Source organism: Manis pentadactyla, chromosome 5 (genome assembly GCF_030020395.1).
Source record: "Manis pentadactyla isolate mManPen7 chromosome 5, mManPen7.hap1, whole genome shotgun sequence".
NCBI lineage: Eukaryota > Metazoa > Chordata > Mammalia > Pholidota > Manidae > Manis > Manis pentadactyla.
Window position 1 is genome coordinate 86,916,670 of NC_080023.1, and position 18,963 is coordinate 86,935,632.

The 18,963-nt window shown below is 37.7% G+C and overlaps 1 protein-coding gene across 6 annotated transcripts in view; it reads right to left on the reverse strand.

Moving 5' to 3' along the window:
* Positions 1-16,486, reverse strand: part of CENPE (centromere protein E) — an 80,204-nt gene extending 63,718 nt beyond the window's left edge. For all 6 annotated transcript variants that reach the window (XM_057502496.1, XM_036879215.2, XM_036879216.2 and 3 more), the window contains exons 1-13: positions 16,389-16,486; positions 14,865-14,956; positions 12,540-12,629; positions 12,307-12,425; positions 11,464-11,583; positions 10,943-11,024; positions 10,717-10,784; positions 10,578-10,643; positions 6,569-6,620; positions 5,012-5,099; positions 4,543-4,672; positions 3,406-3,525; positions 2,479-2,637 (exon numbers count right to left, since the gene is read on the reverse strand). In XM_057502496.1, coding sequence (XP_057358479.1) covers positions 2,479-2,637; positions 3,406-3,525; positions 4,543-4,672; positions 5,012-5,099; positions 6,569-6,620; positions 10,578-10,643; positions 10,717-10,784; positions 10,943-11,024; positions 11,464-11,583; positions 12,307-12,425; positions 12,540-12,629; positions 14,865-14,956; positions 16,389-16,444 — 1,242 coding nt within the window. In that variant the 5' untranslated portion in view covers positions 16,445-16,486. The remainder of the gene's footprint in view (positions 1-2,478; positions 2,638-3,405; positions 3,526-4,542; positions 4,673-5,011; positions 5,100-6,568; positions 6,621-10,577; positions 10,644-10,716; positions 10,785-10,942; positions 11,025-11,463; positions 11,584-12,306; positions 12,426-12,539; positions 12,630-14,864; positions 14,957-16,388) is intronic.
* Between the last annotated feature and the right edge of the window lie 2,477 nt (positions 16,487-18,963).

The window sequence follows — 18,963 nt, forward strand, 5'->3', positions numbered from 1 at the left end:
CGCCAGCATTTGTTGTTGTTTGTCTTTTGGATGATGGCCATCCTAACTGGTGTGAGATCATATCTCATTGTGGTTTTAATTTGCATTCTCTGATGATTAGCAATGTGGAGCATCTTTTCATGGGTCTGCTGGCCATCTGAATTTCTTCTTTGGAGAAGTGTCTGTTCAGATCCTCTGCCCATTTTTTAATTGGATTATTTGCTTTTTGTTTGTTGAGGTGTGTGAACTCTTTGTATATTAGGATGTCAACCCCTTATCGAATATGTCATTTATTAATATATTCTTCCATACTGTAGAATGCCTTTTTGTTCTACCGATCATGTCTTTTGTTGTATCCTTTTGAGTTTTTTCAAACAAACTCTTGACTCCTTGCTTCTCTGTAGCTACCATTTTCTTTTTGTTTTTATATTGCCTTCTCTCTCATCATGTACTCCTTCTTCATTTCCTGACTCTGATCCCACCCAGCCAGCTGTCCTCATCACTAACTCTGCTTTGCTGGCTTCTCTTCCTCTGCTTGTGTTTTTCCATTTCATAGCTACCATTTGTCTCTTGCCCCTCTACCAGGTAGAAGCATTACCTCATCTATTTGATCCCCTCTACAATCCTATTACTGCATCCTTTTTATAGATAAGCTGATCTATAAAGGATTCTTCTTATATCTGAGGCTAACCCCTTCTGCTATATTCAAGATCCCATCCCTTTGGGTCATCTCAACCCACTGCAAGGCAGCTTTTCACTCCCACCACATAATCCAAATTGCTTTAGTAAACGAGCTTCTTGTTTCTAAATCCAAAGAATTTTTGTCTATATTCATCTTATTTAACTTCTTAGCAGAATGTGACACCACTGACCACTACCTCTTGGAAATATTCCCTTCCCTTAGTTGTCACATTCATCTGGTTTCTTAACTCGAGAGCTAAACCTGGACTCCTTTAGGAATTCTCTCCTGCCTTTATCTGAAAAGTTGTTCTTGGGGTTTTGTCTTTGGCCCTCTATTCTTTTCGTTCTCAGTATGTTCCCAGAGCAAGATCACCCATTCCCATGACTTTATTTTGGACTTGTAGTAGTTAGTGTCCAAACTGCTATCTCCATCTCAGATCTTTCACCTGATTTTCATATATTAGCATTTTTAACTGCATGACACCTTAAACTGGCAATGTCTCAAATGAGAAACCCTGAGCAGCTCCACTGCCCTTCATTAAGTGTCCCTCAGCTCAGTGAACACTCCTGCCAGTGGCCAGGCAAACCTAGCAATGCTTGCAAGTCGTTCTGGATACCTCCATTTCCCCTTTCGTGCCCCTCCTACCCCACACCTAAACAAGCAGACTCCTGTGAGTCTACCTCCCAAATATGTCTCCAGTTTTTTCCAATTTTTTTCCATCTCCAGAGCCACAATCTGTAGAGACCCAACCAAGCTGATCACACAGCAGCTACACCTTTTCCTAAAATGCAATTCCAATCATGTGTACACAAGGCTTTTCCTTGTCTTTAGCATAATGCAGTGCTCAAATCTTTCACTGTGGTTTAAAATGCCCATGCCTCTTTAACATTTTCAATCCAAGGAATATACTGTATTGTTTTTTCACAACTCCAAGCTTTTGTGCATGTAGATCTCTTGCTGAAACACTTCTCTATACCTTCTCTTGGCCTATTTCCCTACTGGGCTACCTCCTACTCATCACTCAGTCAGCAAATAGTTCTTAAGTGTCTTCTGTGTACTTAGTATGGTGACTTGAACATTATGTCTTAATAGCATACATTTTGAGGATTTTCTATGCAGAAAGTATACTGTTATACACATTCTATCTATCATTTCACTTAATTCACACAACAATCCTATGAGGTGGGGGATCAAGCTATTCCACAGATAAGGACACAGTAGCAAAGTGTATTTAAGAAATTGTCCACGGTCAAGAATTAGGAAATGACAGAACCAGGATTCAAATCCTGGAACAATCAAGCTCCAGAGGCCATTCTATTAACCATGACACACCATTATACCCAAAAAATATGTGTTGGATTAAAAAAACCTGACTCTAGTGAAAATAAAAAGCATACAAACTGAAAGCCAGAATTTTGATCACTATGTTGATTTATACTCCTGATCAGTTTTCCAGAGATTAATAATTCTTTCTCTTCCTTTAAATAGAAGATATTCCCACACAGACTAAGTATCTGTGGTTCCCAATCACCTAATCAATTTCATTAGAGTATCTTAAGAAGCATATTGCAAATACATTCCTTGACTATACTCTATACTTCTTGAATTAGTATCTCTTCATGTGGGAATCAGAGACCTATATTTTTAATGAACTTCTTAGGTGTTGTTGACATATAGGCAAACACACAAAATGTTCTGGGTTTCTTGAATATATTATACCAAAGCATTAGAAATGTATAACTATAAAAGAAAATCATATAAGAATATTAATTCTATTCTCTCTATTTAAGTTTAGGCTATTATCTTTAAAATTTTACCTTTAATTCCTGTTGTGATGTGAGGGAAGAAGACGTCACCAGCATTCGTGTCAAGTTTTGAATTTTCTCAATCTGTACTTTTTGAAGCAAATCTTTTTCTTCCAAAAGTTGGGCCAATTGGTCTTTTTCCATTGCCTGGGCCCGAGTCTCTAAAGAAACCTATAGAATGTAATATTAAATATGAACATGAACTATGAGAATTTAAACTTTATTGAAATAAAATATACCCTCCCTGCAGAACACCAATATGCAGTTACCATAATCAATGTCTTAAACTTATAATGAGAATACATTTATTCTCATGTCACTATTCTACGTGCCATATAAGAGTATAGCAGTGCTGTTGAAGCAATTCTGTTAATTGTCTAAAAGTACATATATGCACAGGAAGTCATAAAAGCAGACTTGAATACTACAGCAAAGGAAGAGGTATTCTCATAAGACTACCACTTGATATTTTAGCTCATTTTTAAAAAGATCAATAAAATGTAAGAGGCTCATGATAGTTAAAACAAATTACAATGACAAGTAATTATGCAATCTTATTAGATTGCTATCTTAGGTCAGATGAGGAATTCAAGACAATGTGAAAATACAGAAAAACTATACATGGTCTTACTTTTTAACCTAAGTCCCTATGTATTTGTGACAATTTTTAAAAAGTATCTCTACTAGGCCCATTTGAAAATCTCAAATTTTTCCCTTTGGAAATGAAAAAAGATCTAAAATAATTTCAAGAAACCAACTCTTTCAGTTTACAGTTAATTAAAATAACATTTCTATGAGTTGATTTCTTCTTCATTGAAAACTTTAAAATTTAGGTTGTAGAACTCAGCTATTGATGAATTAAGAGTAGCTGGGCATTTGGGCAGATCTCAATTCTAAACCTGTCCCTATTTTTTACTGAAATACATGGTTCATACATACCTCCTCTAATTGTTTTTTAAGATCCGTTATTTCTTTCCTATACCTTTTCAGGAGAGCTTCATCACTTGATACCTCATTAACATAAGGAGTATTCTTCATATATTTAGCAGTGCTGGCAAACTGGGAAAAAATACAAGTGTTAAGTGTTCAACATTAAAAAAATTTAATAATATTTAGGTTTCTTATAATGAATTCTGTGAAGAAAAATCAGTATTCTTCCCAGGTAGTTTAATACTTTTGAACACAGTGAACATTCTATGTCTAACTTACCCTGGCTGCCAGTCTTCAGGGCAGTCAAAGAAATATCTCAAAGACAGGGGCCATCAAAGAACCTACACACACAGGCTTACTGGAATTCCATCTATCCCTCAAAGTCCAGTACAAATTCTCCCGCTACTCTGAAGCTTTGCCTCCAGTCAAGAGCATTGCTCCTTCCTTCAAGCTCTATCCTACTCACTAGCTGTTAATAGAAGGCAATCATGTTGGAAGACAGGACTATGTTCCCTATAAAACCATAAATTCTGTGAAGTCAGGAACTCTATTTTCTATCTTTGTTTCTCTCACTCTACCTTGGGTCCAGTGCTCAGTAGCTATTTAAAAATGTTTCTTAAGAGTCTGAACATCAGAGGTAAATTTAAGTGGGTCTATGAAGGTGCCCATTAAATAACACTGAATCCTTCACTTAGTTATTACACTGACATTTCTCCTTTAAAAAAACAAACAAAAACCCCAGAAAATGAAGTCCTTAGGCTGAAAGCAAGGGCAGGCACAATCAGCTATGAGGAATTTAAGAATTATCTTGTTAAAAACAATACACACACACACACTTTTTTGGTTACCTTCTATTTTTTGCAAGTGATACTAGTTTTCTATTTATGGAACTGATTTGAAGTTTCCTTTTACAATAAATTTAGTAAAAAAGGTGAGTTATTTAAAGAAAAATATCAAGTCAATTTCAGTAATAGTGTTGGATACAGCAAGAGGTGGGATGTGAATGATTGAAACTTAGGACAATTAAGGAATGCCATTTAGTAGACAACACATCAACTAAAAAAACTACCTAATTTCAGTACATCATTTTTTTCTTTTGAAAGGTGATTTCCCTCCATATTAAGCTAAGATAAAAATCAAACTCACCTGCAGAGTAGTAAGAGTTTCATCAAAAGACACTGGAGTAATTGTGCAGATAATACGGGTTTTTGCATTTCCTCCCAATGAATTCTGAAGAATTCGTGTTAATTTGCTATCTCGATAATTTATGAAACCACTTAGTGATAAATGAGTTTGGGAAGAAAAAGAGTAAGAATTTTTACATAACAAAACTGGTTGGTTTTAAATGCAGAACCTTAAATTAGCTACAATTTTAAAAATTAATTCTTTACAGGTTACATGAGAGATCAAAACTGAAAAATTTTTTAAATACAAGAGTAAATTTAGTAGGTCACAGCCATATGTTTAAGAAGCTATGCATGCTCACAGAATCACAAAAGCTCTTGAATATATGGAAGAAATTAGTAGTTACTTGAGTGTCACCGAAAAATTACAACTTTCAACCTAATGAAAAACATAAGCATTAATAGGTAAATGTACAACGGGATAAACTTACCCAACTTGTCCATCACTAAGTTTCTTGATCACTTGTCCCAATATAAATAAGCTTCGATTTATATTACAGCCTTCTTTAAGCCGCATACCTGCATTTATTAAACAAATATGGAAACTAAAACTGACTCTTGTATTAGTTGATGAACTTATGTATCAGTAAGTTACGAGAGATATTAGAAATTAAAGGATCAGATGCTAAAGTCTATGCTTTAGATTAGACCTGAGCCCATCTTTAATACCACTGGTAGAAGGAGCTCTCTCCCTACTTCTCCCACCTGTTCTATGAGCCAAGTGAATCAGAAAGTTTATCACCTGAAATAGCAAAAAAGAGAAAGATAACTAAGAGGAAGAGGAAGAGCCTGTTTTTTGAAAAAGCCCCTCTCAGTTCAAATCCATTTTTTCTAACCTCCAAATATAGGCAACTATAGATTTACAACAAAATTAATTCCTATAGGCTCTCAAGCAAAAAGTTCTTATCTTTACATTGTTAACATGCTTACATGGCTCAATCAAAAAAAAAAAATACATGGGAAAAGCTCTCCTATTTTTTATGCTCCATTCAACCAGCTCTTGTCCTACAAGGAAACCACTTTTATTAGTCCTTACTCTTCTTGAGTTTTAGAAATACAAGTCCACATAAATACATGTGTGTGTGTGTGCATACATACACACACATACACATATTCATCTATCCCTTTTACACAAATAACATACCTTATACACTATTTTGCACCTTGCTTTTTTTTCACTTGGCAATTTGCTATATATCATATCTTTTTCATTGTTTTCTGTAGCAAAGAATTCCATTGTATGGATATATCAGAATTTATTTACCCAGCACTCTGTTGAGGGATAGGTAGGTTTTCAATCTATTGCACCAAATAATTTTGAACAGCTGTTTTCATAGGTGTATTATCCAGTTACTGCTGTCATTTGGCTGCTTAACAATAAGCATTTATTTCTTGTTCAGAGGTGTGAGGACTCACTGGTTCAGTGGGTACAGGCCATGCTCAGCTGAGTGTCTATGTCAGGCTACAGGAAATTAACACAAGGAGGCTTGACATCTTGTGAGTTTGAACCTTCCCATCGAAGTGTGCTTTTCTATTTGTTCAAGTATTTGGTTATGTCTTTTAGGTCTGTTTTAAAGTTTTGCTTTGGTCTTGTATAATTTTTGTTGAATTCCTTTCTAGGTATTATATTTTTTAAGTCATTAGTGAAAATGGAGTCTTTTTGTACACAAAATATTCGAATTGGTTGTTGTTTATATTATGAGATGAGAGTTATTCATGTCTGCATATTAATTTTGGACCCCATTGCCTTTCCTCACCAATTATGAAAATGTAGGTGGTTTCCACAGTTTGTTTTTTAATGTTGCCAAAGGAGCCGAAAGTGGATAATTAGCCAGATGCAGAAGCTGCTTTTTGTGCTAAAGATTTTAGTCACAGAACTATTATCAATACTCTAGGGGTTTCTATGCATGGTATGCATGGTGACACTTTTCATTCTGTAAAAGAACAGGAAGACATTCAAACCAATGTATTCCATGAGTTTTCATTACCTTCAGTGCCAGTTTGAGCAGCTCTTTCACTGCCTGCAAGATCAACCAAATTCTGTAAGATAGGCAGGAATAACCTTTAGGAAGGTTAACTTGAAATAATAAAAGCCAAACTACTGAGAATACATTTTTAACACATGGTTTATCTGAATAATGTGTGTGTATGCTTGTCTCTCACCCCACTGGTTAGGCCTTCCCTTTCCTGAATCAAACTCATATCTATACCTTGTTCTTTCTTTGTCATATATCTTCCATAATGTGGCAAGAATAAGTTCTCCACATCCTATACCAAGTTCAAAATTGTACAGGATGGGGATCCTGTTCTTCATCACCTGGCACTGCTGCTGCTCCAGCCTTATGTCTACACATTACGTGCTCTGACCTCTGGCTGAACTACTCACCATGCCCTCACCCTTATGTACGTCTGCGGTGCTAGCCGCCACCTTTGTCATTCTCATTTTTTAGTTAGTTCAAATGTTCCAGTCCACCCTCCTCTTTATTCAGGACCAAAGGCAAATGTTACCTTCTCAGAGTAGTTCTGCCAACTTTATCCTTTCTCTCCCACACCTTGAATGAACTGCTCTTTCAACGGTGCACCCAGAAATTTTCATATTTAAGATTATTGTGTTGAGTTAGTCATTTGTGTCTCTGAATACACTGAGCCTGGCCCTCTCTTTCATTTCATATTGCTGAAAAGAGGTGACTGCTTGTCATGCTCCAAGCAGTGTGTTAGATGATTGGGATATGGCAGTGAACCAGACAAATAAGGTCCCTGCTCTCATCGAGCTTGTATTCTTCAGGGCATGGGATGAGGAGAGGATGAAGTTGGTGGAGACAAAAAGACAACCAGATAAGAAACAGATGATGGTAGGTGTAATACAGATAATTTATACAGAGTCCTGGAAGAGGGAAGAGGAAGGCACAGAGCAGGTTATTTGGGTTGGGTGGAGGGGAAGGCCTTCCATTAAGTGAGGATTTGGAATGACAGAGAAGAGAGAGCCAGCCATGCAAAGACTTGGGAACCATTTGCAGATAGAAAGAATGGCCAGTACACCCAGTCACAAAGCAGGAATGAGCTTGGTGTGCTCAAAAAATAAAAAGGACAGCATAGAGTTGGTAAGGTGAAGATGGGACATAACAGGGTAAGAGAAGTAGTAGGGGTCACATTATGCGGGGTTTTGTAAGCAAGGGTAAGAACCCTGAATTTTCAAAATAAAATGGGAAGCCATTAGAGGACTTTAAGCTAGAGATTGACATATCTTGATTCAACTTTTGAAAAGATCAACTGTGGCCCCTGTGTGAAGAAAGGAGTAGAGAGGGGCAAGAGTGACAACCGGAAGCCCAGAAGGGAGGCGAGAGATGGTGGCAGCTTGGGCAAGGGATGGAGAAGTGGAGAGACCAAGCAGTGGAGTGGATGTACAACCAGTACTGTGCTCAGAACTTGCCAACAGCTCCATAAATATTCTCAGTGCATTGACACACAGAGATTTAAACTGTTTCTCTCCATGGACACTTTCAGAGATGGGCAGGTAACTACATACACCTTTATAGTCCTATCTCAGATAATTCTTTCTCTAAAATATACTTAACGTCTGATCTTTCCTATATAGTATTTACTACAGATGACCTAGATATATAGTAAGAGGGCAAAGTGGTGATGAAGACAGCATGAATTAAGATATAAAGGGGTGAACAAGTCCTAGTGTTCAAAGAGTAAGAGGCCCAATCTATCCGTAAGAGAGGAGCTCACGTGGAGTAGAAAGAAGTAAAGTTAAGATTGGTTAACAGCGGCCAGATCTTGTCCAAGGAAGTGATACAACAAAAGCAGAGCTTGGTAACACTAGAAATCTGCATAGCAGACTGAAGAAAGGAAGACCAGCACCAAGGAATTGTTGGGGAATGTTCTCGAAGAGAAGCAGCCCCCAGTGGACCTGGGAGCTGGACCCTGGCAATCAGAGGCTCCTCACCCTACCCCTTATCCTTAGAATGTGGGTTCTGCCTGCTTTCCCCACTCCCAGAGACTGCCTCAAGGATATAAACTGGAGGTAGTGATGTGGTTTTGAGACCATCTGGACTGCATAGGTGACTGAACCCAGTAAAGGCTTCTATAAAACTTAGAATTTGGTAGGTGGGTGAGATCTACTTGTCCTATGGCTGCCCAAGACAAGACTCACATGTAAGTTCCCTTGCTTATGAAACCTGCACCGACCAACCTGGAGTGGCCTGCCTCCTTCTTTGCCCTCTCCCTGCCCTCCATGTATGGAATAGGTTTCAGAGTACATCTGGAAGTTCCTAAGTTAAAGACCAATAGGAGGCCAGGTCCACAATGATACAGTACTTTAAGAGAGATGAGACCCTACAGAAGCCTGACGCTCTTGAGAATGCTGAAAAGCAGGATCATTAACAAATGGCGATGACCAGACAAAAGGGAAGGCGGATGATGGTGAGTGAGACTGACTGGGGTTCAGCTCCAGTGAACAGGATGACACTGGTACTACTGGAATAAAGGAATGCTCACTATGACAGGAAGAAACCAATTCGACTTTAAACATACTGAAGTTTGAGATAGCAGAGGGACATAGAATTATAATACTCTTAGGAAAACATAAATCACAACTGAGAGATTTTAGATAAATACTTGGCCGTCAACACAGAAATAACAGAATGTCTGAGGGCAAGCATGGGAGGTAAGAAAGGCCACAGAACTCTCCTGTGTTTTTGTTAAAAGTGTAGGAGAAAAGATGCCACAGAAGGAATAGAGAAGGAACAGAGCTAAGAGAACCTAGATATTTTTATCTCCAATGAGCCAAAAAATGACTTCTTTGGGAAGACATCTTTCTAAGAAGATATTGAGAGTTAAGTGGGAAGGCTGGAGGGTTGGACCAGATGGTATCTATGGTCCCTAGATGATAAAGCATTGAAGAATGAGAAAAGTCACCACCCAATGGGTCACTGAATATGTCAAGAGTATTAAGAGAAACATTAAAATTGTAGGGAACTATAACAGGCCAGGTTTGGAACACAAACAGAAATTAAGTTTTGTGTTTTTGTTGTTAAAGCAAGACTGGTCTTGCTAAATTCATCATTTAGCAAGAATGAACTAAGATAAATTTCATTCTTGTACAGTAGAACAATTGAAGCAAGCTAGAATTAGATAGTTAAGACTCTTGTTTTTCAAAATCTAAGTGAATTTACTTATTAGAGATTTAATACATTTTTCCTTGCAGTTTTCAAATCAAATAGAGTAATCTTAAGTCATATCCCACATAAAGCTAAGAATTTAGGCCCTGAAGACAGAGAATAAATAAACAATAGTAAGCAATAGGAAGGAAGCATGAAAAAAAAGAGACAGAAATTATATAGTGCAGTGAGAAGAAAATGGAAGCTTTACTTATGTGGAAAAAAGGAATGTTTGCATAATGCTTATGTTCACTTATTCAACCAATAGGTACTGAATACTAAGTAAGTACAATGTATTAGGGCTATAACCAGGAATGAGGTAGCACTCCTCCCTTCAAGGGATTTACAATCTAAAACAATGTGTTTATAATATAAAATATATGTTCTTATTATACTTAAGAATGAACTTGAATATGATTTTTTTAACCATCTCACCTAGGTTTTTATTGACCTCACAAATCTCAATTCTATTGTCTGAGACTAAGGAAAAAAAAAAAAAACCAAATTCAAGATTACTTTAACTCTTAAACATGTATGGAAACTTCCCTCCTCTACCCCTTCTCCAAACCCCCCACAAAAAACTGTCATTCATTACTGGTTAGGAAAAGCCTCAAATCTAAAGTTTAGGAGCTGGCAGCCAGAACAGAACAGGAATCTTCCTACATTTCAGCTAGTAATCTCATGCTACTAACAAAACTAGTTAAGCTACCAATTTTAGATGTTTTTGTCTATTTAGTTCACTTAACGGTTCTTTCAAAACCAAATATTCAGCAGCCAAATTAAATTTTGCTTTGGCTCACATGGTACATTATCACAGTTCATCAATACTCACCAAATGGGACACCTTGACAGATCCTTCACAATTAGAAGGTTCACCTTTCTCTCTACTTTCCAAAATCTGGACAAAAAAGGCAACTTGTTGAAAAATTAGTGCATTCTTAATTGGAAAAAACAAATAGAGAATTACCTACCATCCTAAAAATGGTATGAGAACGACTGCTTCTTTGATTCATTTTTGTAATTCCATAATGTCTGTTCTCTGTAAAAAAAAGTCAATTTTAGCTGCATATATTAAAATCCAAACAAAAACATTCTTTCATTTTAGCTTAAAAGTGCAAAGTGTGATTTGAAGCCTAAATACATTCAACTGAATGTTTTTTTATGAGCGTTTTAAAGAAATATAGTATACAGTCTTACTTTCTCCCTTTGTGATCCACTTCAAAACCATTTCGGATGTATAAACAACTTCTTCTGTGAGATCAGCCACATACACATTCCTCTGAAACAAGTTTAATTATGGGAAGGATAGAGAATTAGAAGTCACCTTAAGTTTGAATCTCAAAAAGAAGGTGCAAACTATTACAGAATATTCACTTGTGAAAGTTATAAGTGGAAAATGGAGACTATTATTCTATATGAAAATAGCAAGTAACCTATGTATGATATTTACAATTTAATTCTTATACCAAAGCACATCAAATTCTAACTTGATGCCCTCATCTTGCTCTTCTTAGGCACTTACACCAAAACGTTACAACTGTCAATATTTAAAAACTTTACATGTCACTTAAAAGATGATCTCTACAAGCACTCAAGAAAATAAAAACAAACCATAGAAATAGAAGACACTTTAAAAATACAGAAATTAAAGGTAAATGTTTAATAATAACCTCAGTAAGTAAGTCTAGTTTTAGAGACACCTCAACTCTGTTACTCACATTGAAGTCTTCCCGAATTATTAAAGGCTTCATTTTTTGAGTGTCACAGAGTAAGTCTGTAATGGTTTCATTGTATATTTCCATGTAAGACACACGTAAGAGAAATTCCCTATCAGGAAACTAGAAGGAAAAATGTATGTAAAAACATTAGAGATTATCCAATTATGAAAACCTAATACTGAATGTTATATATGAACATTAAACATTAAAATATCTCTTGAAAATTTATCTCTCTAAAATGAACAAAAAACAAAAAAACCCCTATTATTCTATATTGACAAAAATAAACACAGTAATATAAAAGCAGTTTCTGAAACAATTAAAAGTATAGTATCATGGAATTAGAAGAGCACCCAGTCCAACTCTGAGCTCAAAATCAAACTCTACCAACAGATGTTCAAATAAGAAGATTAAAAAGCATTATAATAATGATGGAAAAACTAATTTAAAACCAACTTTTAACAAGTTAGGTTGCTATTCTGGACGTCTGTTTCTCTTTTTTTAACCTACATCTACTTTTTAACTGCTCCTTATTAATCACTGACAGATGAGTAAAGACAACAAGAAGCTAATCATTCTGATAAGATTTTCCTGTTCCTTATTGCCCACTTTTTGGTGAGCAATTGCTAATTTCAGGATTCAAGGGAAAGAATGAAAGAGCTTTAAGCTCTACAAAGTAAGCTTGTGGAAAAAGTGAATCTATGCTATGCCTTTCTTCTTTCCCCATGGGTGATGAAGAGATAACTGTACATCTGCATCCTTTGATCATTGAAGAGAACACAAAGATTGCTATCCTATGATTACTTTTACCTGTATGTACTAGAAATTTAATAAGTTATTCACCTTCTTAATTTTCTGGAAAATGTCATGAATTGCTCTGGGTATAACTCCCAAATAATCTTCTGAACCCATCATAGTGTATGTTTTTCCTGAAGCAGTCTGCCCATAGGCAAAAATAGTACCTGCAAAAACAAAACATAGCCCCAGAGATTAAAAATTAATATACAGTTTGTAAAACTATCAATATTTGTTAAACAGACACCAAAGACTGAAAGGCTTCTGGAGTGAATACAAACCATTGTAGCCTTGTATGGCAGAATCTATGATTGGTACTGCTATTTCTTCATACACATTTTTAGTAGTTTCATTACTATGAAAGACACGATCTGAAAAAAACAAAACACACACAGAAGTTAAACCAAACAAATCAACTGTGTTTTCATTCCTAATTAGTAGTTGCCCAAAGAAAAATTATCAGGATGTGGTATGATAAAATATTTAAGATAGTATTTTCAACTTATTTGTCCTCTAAAGACACACTTCTCTATAAGGTAAAATGTGTTGGTCCTGACATAGAAAAAATACAAGTCAACTATGCTATGTGCTCTCAAGAGGCAGTAGAATGTAGTGGCCAAATACGGGGTCTGGAATCAGGCTGCTTGCAAATCCTGGTTCTGCCACTTACAAGCTCTGGGACTTTGGGCAAGATGGTAATGTCTTTGGGCCTCAGTTCCCTATCTTCCTCATAGAATCATTGGGAGCATATGGTTAACACTTAGAAAATGTGAACTATTACTATTTGTGAAATTTTTTTTTATAACATATCTAGCAAGAAGGACTAGCTCAAGATAAATCAAGAACTTGTAGACATTCGAAGAAAAGTACTGAACACAGCTGAGTGTTACTGTGAATGACCAGTTTGCTTGGCTGTTAAGGCTGGGTTTAAGGAGGCACTTGCACTGAGGAATTCCCTAGTCTAGGATATGGTTCTCTGCTTCTGTTAGCACCTTAAAAATGGACCACACTGTCAGGGGTGGTCTCACATTAAAAAAGCTCACAAGAAATGGATTTGTTTATCAGGAGGGAACTACACAGACTTACAATGAGAAGGTCAGTGATAACATTGCTTGTACCGCAACCACACATCTGCCCTGTCCACAATACTATGCGGAAAACTAGAGTGCCATCTGAAGGCTGTTTAGGAGGCATTTCAGAGCAAGGAGAGATGGCAGGATGATTTAAATCCTAATGCCATCTGCTTCAGACAGGTGAATGAGCCCCAATCCTCTATGGGCTTTTATAGTTACTGAGAACCTATAGCACTTGAGACTGAAAGCTTGTGTATTCCTTAGTCTTAGTTTTATAATCTTGGCACAGACTGTTTTACCTTTTTAAAAATTAATTAATACAATCAAATTGTCCTTTATCAGGAATCATCTTCCTACTGAATAACACCTACCACACAGCCTTATTAGGAAGATTAAGAGTTAATATATATGAGGCACTTAGAACAGTGTCTGGCACATTGTCAGCACTACACACATGTTAAATCAATACCTTATTTTATAGCACTTTGCTTATTGCACTTCACAGATACTGTGTTTCTTACAAATAAGGTTTGTGGTAACCCTGTGTTAAGCAGGCCATTTTTCCAGTAGCATTTGTTCACTTTGTATCTCTGTCACATTTTGGTAATTCTGACAATATTTCAAACTTTTTAAACATTATATTTGTTATCATGATCTGTCATCAGTAATTATGATTCACTAAAAGCTCAGATGATGGTTAGCATTTTTTAGCAATAAAGTTTTATTAAATTAAGGTAAATACATGTTTTTCTTAGACATTAATGCTATTGCACACTCTATAGATCACAGTACAGCATAAACAACTTTCATATGCATTGGGAAACTAAAAAATTCATTTGACTTGTTTAATTGTGATATTTGCTTTATTGCAAGAGTCTGGAATTGAATCCGCCAGTATCTCCAAGGTATGCCTATACACAAAAAAGCCAGCCAGCCTTTAGGACCTTCAAGTCCTTTTGTCAGAGCTAGCTATCGCTCAGCCGGTAGTTACCAGTATAAATGGTACCATTTCAGACATCCAGATTAGTCAGATGCCCTGCTATCATCCCACAAAGCTTATGTCATCCTAAGTGTAATTACTTGTTTAAAGCCTTTCTACCCACCGTATGACTAGTTTCAGAAAAGCTGGGTTAGGTCTCTGCTGTATTAGAGCCGACAATGTAGGAATACCTTCACTATATATTCTTTAAAGAGTTTTCTTGAAAATAATTGTAGAAACAATATACTAAACTGAAAGATCTTTAAGATGACATTAAACAGCATATTTTGGGCTTATGGAGTTTTAGGCCCTAAATACACTAATAAATAACAAAAAATGCTTATTTTAGTGATGACACTATGATTATTACCATATAAATATCAATTTATAATCTTACTTATCCTACATGACGGATGAACAACTTTTTAGTTTCCACTGAAGCAGTTAACAGAAGGCTTGATCTTTAAGGACAAATACAGTATTAGTGATGAGGCTTTTGTACTCTTAATAGGAAAAGGATAACAGGTTAACATTTGATATGATTTTAAGCTTACCAAAACTGAAGGATTTACTCCCATCAACTTGATAAATAGCATTATTGTCAGTTTTCCAGTAAGCTTGAGTATCTTCTCCAAGAGCTTCTTCTCTAAAAGAATAAAAACACTGCATTTTATTATAACTGGTCATAGAAGTCATGTTATGTGAAAGATAATTTAAAAGATTTCATCTTGTAAAGAATATTTTAAAAGATGGTAATGACTTCTATCATATATAAGAAAAATGCGACCACCTTTGAGGGGTCAACACCTTCAAAAGGGGCTTCAGTGACTTGCCCTCTCAGGGAGTTTCCTTGCAAGCTCTTCACTCCCACCCTTCTACCTAGTCTTGAAAAGATACATTCCAAATGCAACTCTGAGTATGTCCCTCTTGCTCAGAACCTTTAAAAACTATCTCGAGTCCTTAATATACCGCAACAGACCTGGATCGTGTTTATTTTTCTCTTTAGCCTTATTTTCTCCTGAATTCCTATATACCCCAAACTCCGTTATGTTATCAACTACCTGAAGGCCCCTCCCTAGATAACAGATTCAACCCTTCTGTCTGGAATACTCTGACTTAACCTTTCCATTAAGTAGCTTAAAAGTGTCAGGAGTTTCCGGACAGCAGCTCTGCCCCTCCCCAAAACTGTCATCTCATTGAAGGGCTAATGACTCCTCTAAACAAACATTCCCTACCTGCCTAATCACAACACTTCAACACTTGCCACGATGTATCGTAATGGTTTCTTTAAGCAGCTGTCTTCTAGTGCATTAATGAGTGCCATAAAAAAGTAAATTTCTTATCTTGATATTCTCATTTATTAAACCCCCAGTACTACTTAACAAATGCTTCTCAAACACAAAATATGTTAGCATCCTGGGGACAGGACTGGAGACTAGACTTCATTTCTTTCCCTTCCTGCTTTGACTGTACAGCATTTATCACTCCCGTATCGCCACTTAACATTCTATAGTTTTTATTTAGCTTACTCCCCTCCCAGAATGTTAAAGTTCACAGGTGAACGATGGTAGTATTCATTTAGAACAGTACATTGTAGCAGAAAAAAAATATATTGATAAATGTCATTCAACATTCTGAAATCTGAATTCGGCCATTTATAAAAAATCTTTGGTGTCGACTGAATACAATGCAACAAAACAAGAGTAGTCCTTGCTCCCAAGGAGTATTAGGAGTAGAGAGACTTCAGTGTGAAATGACCAAGCGTGGGAAGTGCCAGTAAAGCTCTCCGGACCCGACTTCTCTAGGGAGTGGTTGGGGTGGGGTGCGGTGGGGAGGGGCGGTAGGCGCAGCTGGGGAAGGCAGCGCGGCGCAGCAGCTTCGGCCTGAACGCCGTGGGTCTGCGTTACAGACTTAGGAGAACCCTGCAGCTGGAAAGTATCTGCTAGGCCCTGTCCTTCCGCGTCCCTGTCGAGAGAGGAACCGCGGCACGAAGCGGGCAAGAGGCCGCGTTCCTCGCAACGGAGCGAGGCTGCAGCTCGGCGGCTGCAGGGACCTGGGTGTGCGTTTAGCCCACTTACCTGCTGTTGAGCGGCCGGACCCGCACACACACCGCCACGGCCCTTTCCTCGGCCATCCTGCCAGGCCAGAGCCCGGGGAACGGGCGAAGACTCCGCGGCGCCGCTTCCGAACGCACTGGCCGCCCCGCCTTTAAGTTTAAAATTTCTCAAACGCCGCGTCTGATTGAGCCACCGCCTCGTGACGTCGTGGGCCGTTCCACTTCCGTCGCGGCGCGGGGGTCGCGAGGCGGGCGGCGCGTCCACCGATGAAGGTGGAGGGAAGGTTTAAAGGGGAGAATTGGGTAGGATGTCGCGAAGAGGATCAGGGAAGCGCGCGTCCAGCGACCCTCCAGGTGGTAATGAGACGGGGACCATGGATGTAGTCAGAGTAGAGTAAGAGCCTCCGGAGGGGGCTGGACGGGATATTTGCAGTCAGAGCAATGTAACTACATGCAAGTAAACCCACCTACTAAAACTCTATGTTAAACATTGAGCTCTGGAATCATTCTTCAGTGAGATCAGTTAATGTTCCCCAGATGAAGAGTAGCACATGTTTTATTATGCTAATCAAGGCCCAGGCCTGTGTGCTGTCATTCCTCCTTCAGACCTGACAAGGTGATTTTGCAAACTGAGCAACTAACTTAGCATGCAGACCCAGCTGTAAACGGCATTGTAAAGGGCAGGAAGAATTCCATCTTGAAGATAAAATTGCATTTTAACACCCAGGAAGTTCAAGAGGCAAGATTCTTTAGCAAGTAGACAATACCTCAACCCACCTTGGGGGCTGGGCAGGCAGCCTTTTGATATGCTCCCAGACCAAGGCGCCGGTGTCCCAGAGAGAAATCAAGGCAGGAAATTCCTTACAGCTAAGTTAATTTTTAATATTCAGGAACCACTTAACAAGTCCCCACCCCTTAGTTTTTTCATATTCTAGAAATATCCTCAACTGCCTATAAAACTCCCTAGACCACGCACCAACGACGGACTCTCTTGTCCCCTCCTGGCGTGAGCCGGGAGCTCTGTCCTTTCACTTTATCTCTAAATAAAAGCCTCTATCTTGCTCTCCTACCTTGGCTGTGAAGCTCATTCTTCGGCTCCGCAAACAAGAACCCCGGCATCAGTAACAGAAATAGCTGTTACCTCCTAAAGGCCACTGAAGTACAGGCAGACATTTATAAACAAAGGCCTCCACCCCACTCTTCAAGAGTTTGCAAACTAGAAAAAACAAGGCAGAGAATTTTTTTTTTCACCAGCAAACGAGAACTACGGTACCGAAAGAATCACATTAACAGTTTCAAAAAACCTCGAACTACAAGACTTGCAAGTCACTGCCCGGTCCAGAGACATAAGCATCTTGTTGAGCTCCTTAGAAACTCTTGAGTTTTAGGTTTTTCCTCTTACTTTAAATCCCTATTTCCGTTGCTGTGAGTTCCTAAGAGGATGACTTAGGAAAAGAATTACTGAAGACAGTAAAAACTCTTTTAGAAACGAGGTGAAACTGTTATTACTAAAAAATGGAAAAGTGATTCTAAATCTTTCACAGAAACAATGCTTGGTTTTCCTTTGTTTTAAATATGTATCAGAATGAGATATTAACAGTTTCTTTAGGAGAGATTCCAGTTCTTTTCTTGGGTGATTTAAGGAGCGTCAGAAATTTCTCTCTTTACCCTCACCAAAAATATGCCCTCAGTTACTAATAATTGTTCATTATTTAGTGAAGTAAAACACTACTGATTTAATAAAACTACTTTGGAAGGCAATTTTGTAACATCAATAAAGAACTGAAGGCACCTGTGCCAGCAATTCTGCTTTTAAGAATTTATGTATAGCTGTAAATATGGTACTAGTTAAACCAATGACATTTTATTAATACAATGAAACCAGTAGACAGTAAAAAGCATGATGTAGTTCTTTATATGTACTTTAGAAAGCCATCCAAGATATTTCATTAACTGAAAGAAACTCAAGGTGCAGAACAGTATGGTTCTATTTGAAATTTTCAATGGTTTTTCATATGTCTGGATATTCCCACGTAACTTCTGGGAAGATACACAGAATACACCTAGTTTCCTGGGAGACGGATGACTGAGTTAGATAACAGATCTATCTACCTTTCATTATATACTGTTTTATAATTACTAATAATTGGGCCATGCAAATATTAGATAGTTTTAATTTTAAAAACTTAGTTAATAGACAAAAACAGTGAATAACAAGGAGTTTGCTCATTCAAGACTTGCTTTAGTTAACCAGCTGTAAGCTAAAATAGACTACTCTTTTTCTGTGGCTATACTGTGAAGATACTTGACTTTACCCAAATAAGGCAATACAGGGTTAAGAAAAGTGTTTTGTTTTTAAATGGTGGGCAAATATTGCATATACTTAGCTGAAAGGAAGGGGCCTTTAGGAAGAGGAAGAGGGGACACGTAATCAGTGAAAGAAAGTCGCTGCCCGCCTGAAGGGGGGATCAGCGCGAGAACACAGAGGAGGATGAGCTTCCCTAGCTGTGCCGTGATCCGTGCCACGGTTGTCTTTGGTGTCACCAGCAGAACAGCTGACATTTACTGAAGATTTACTATGTTCCAGGCACTCTGTT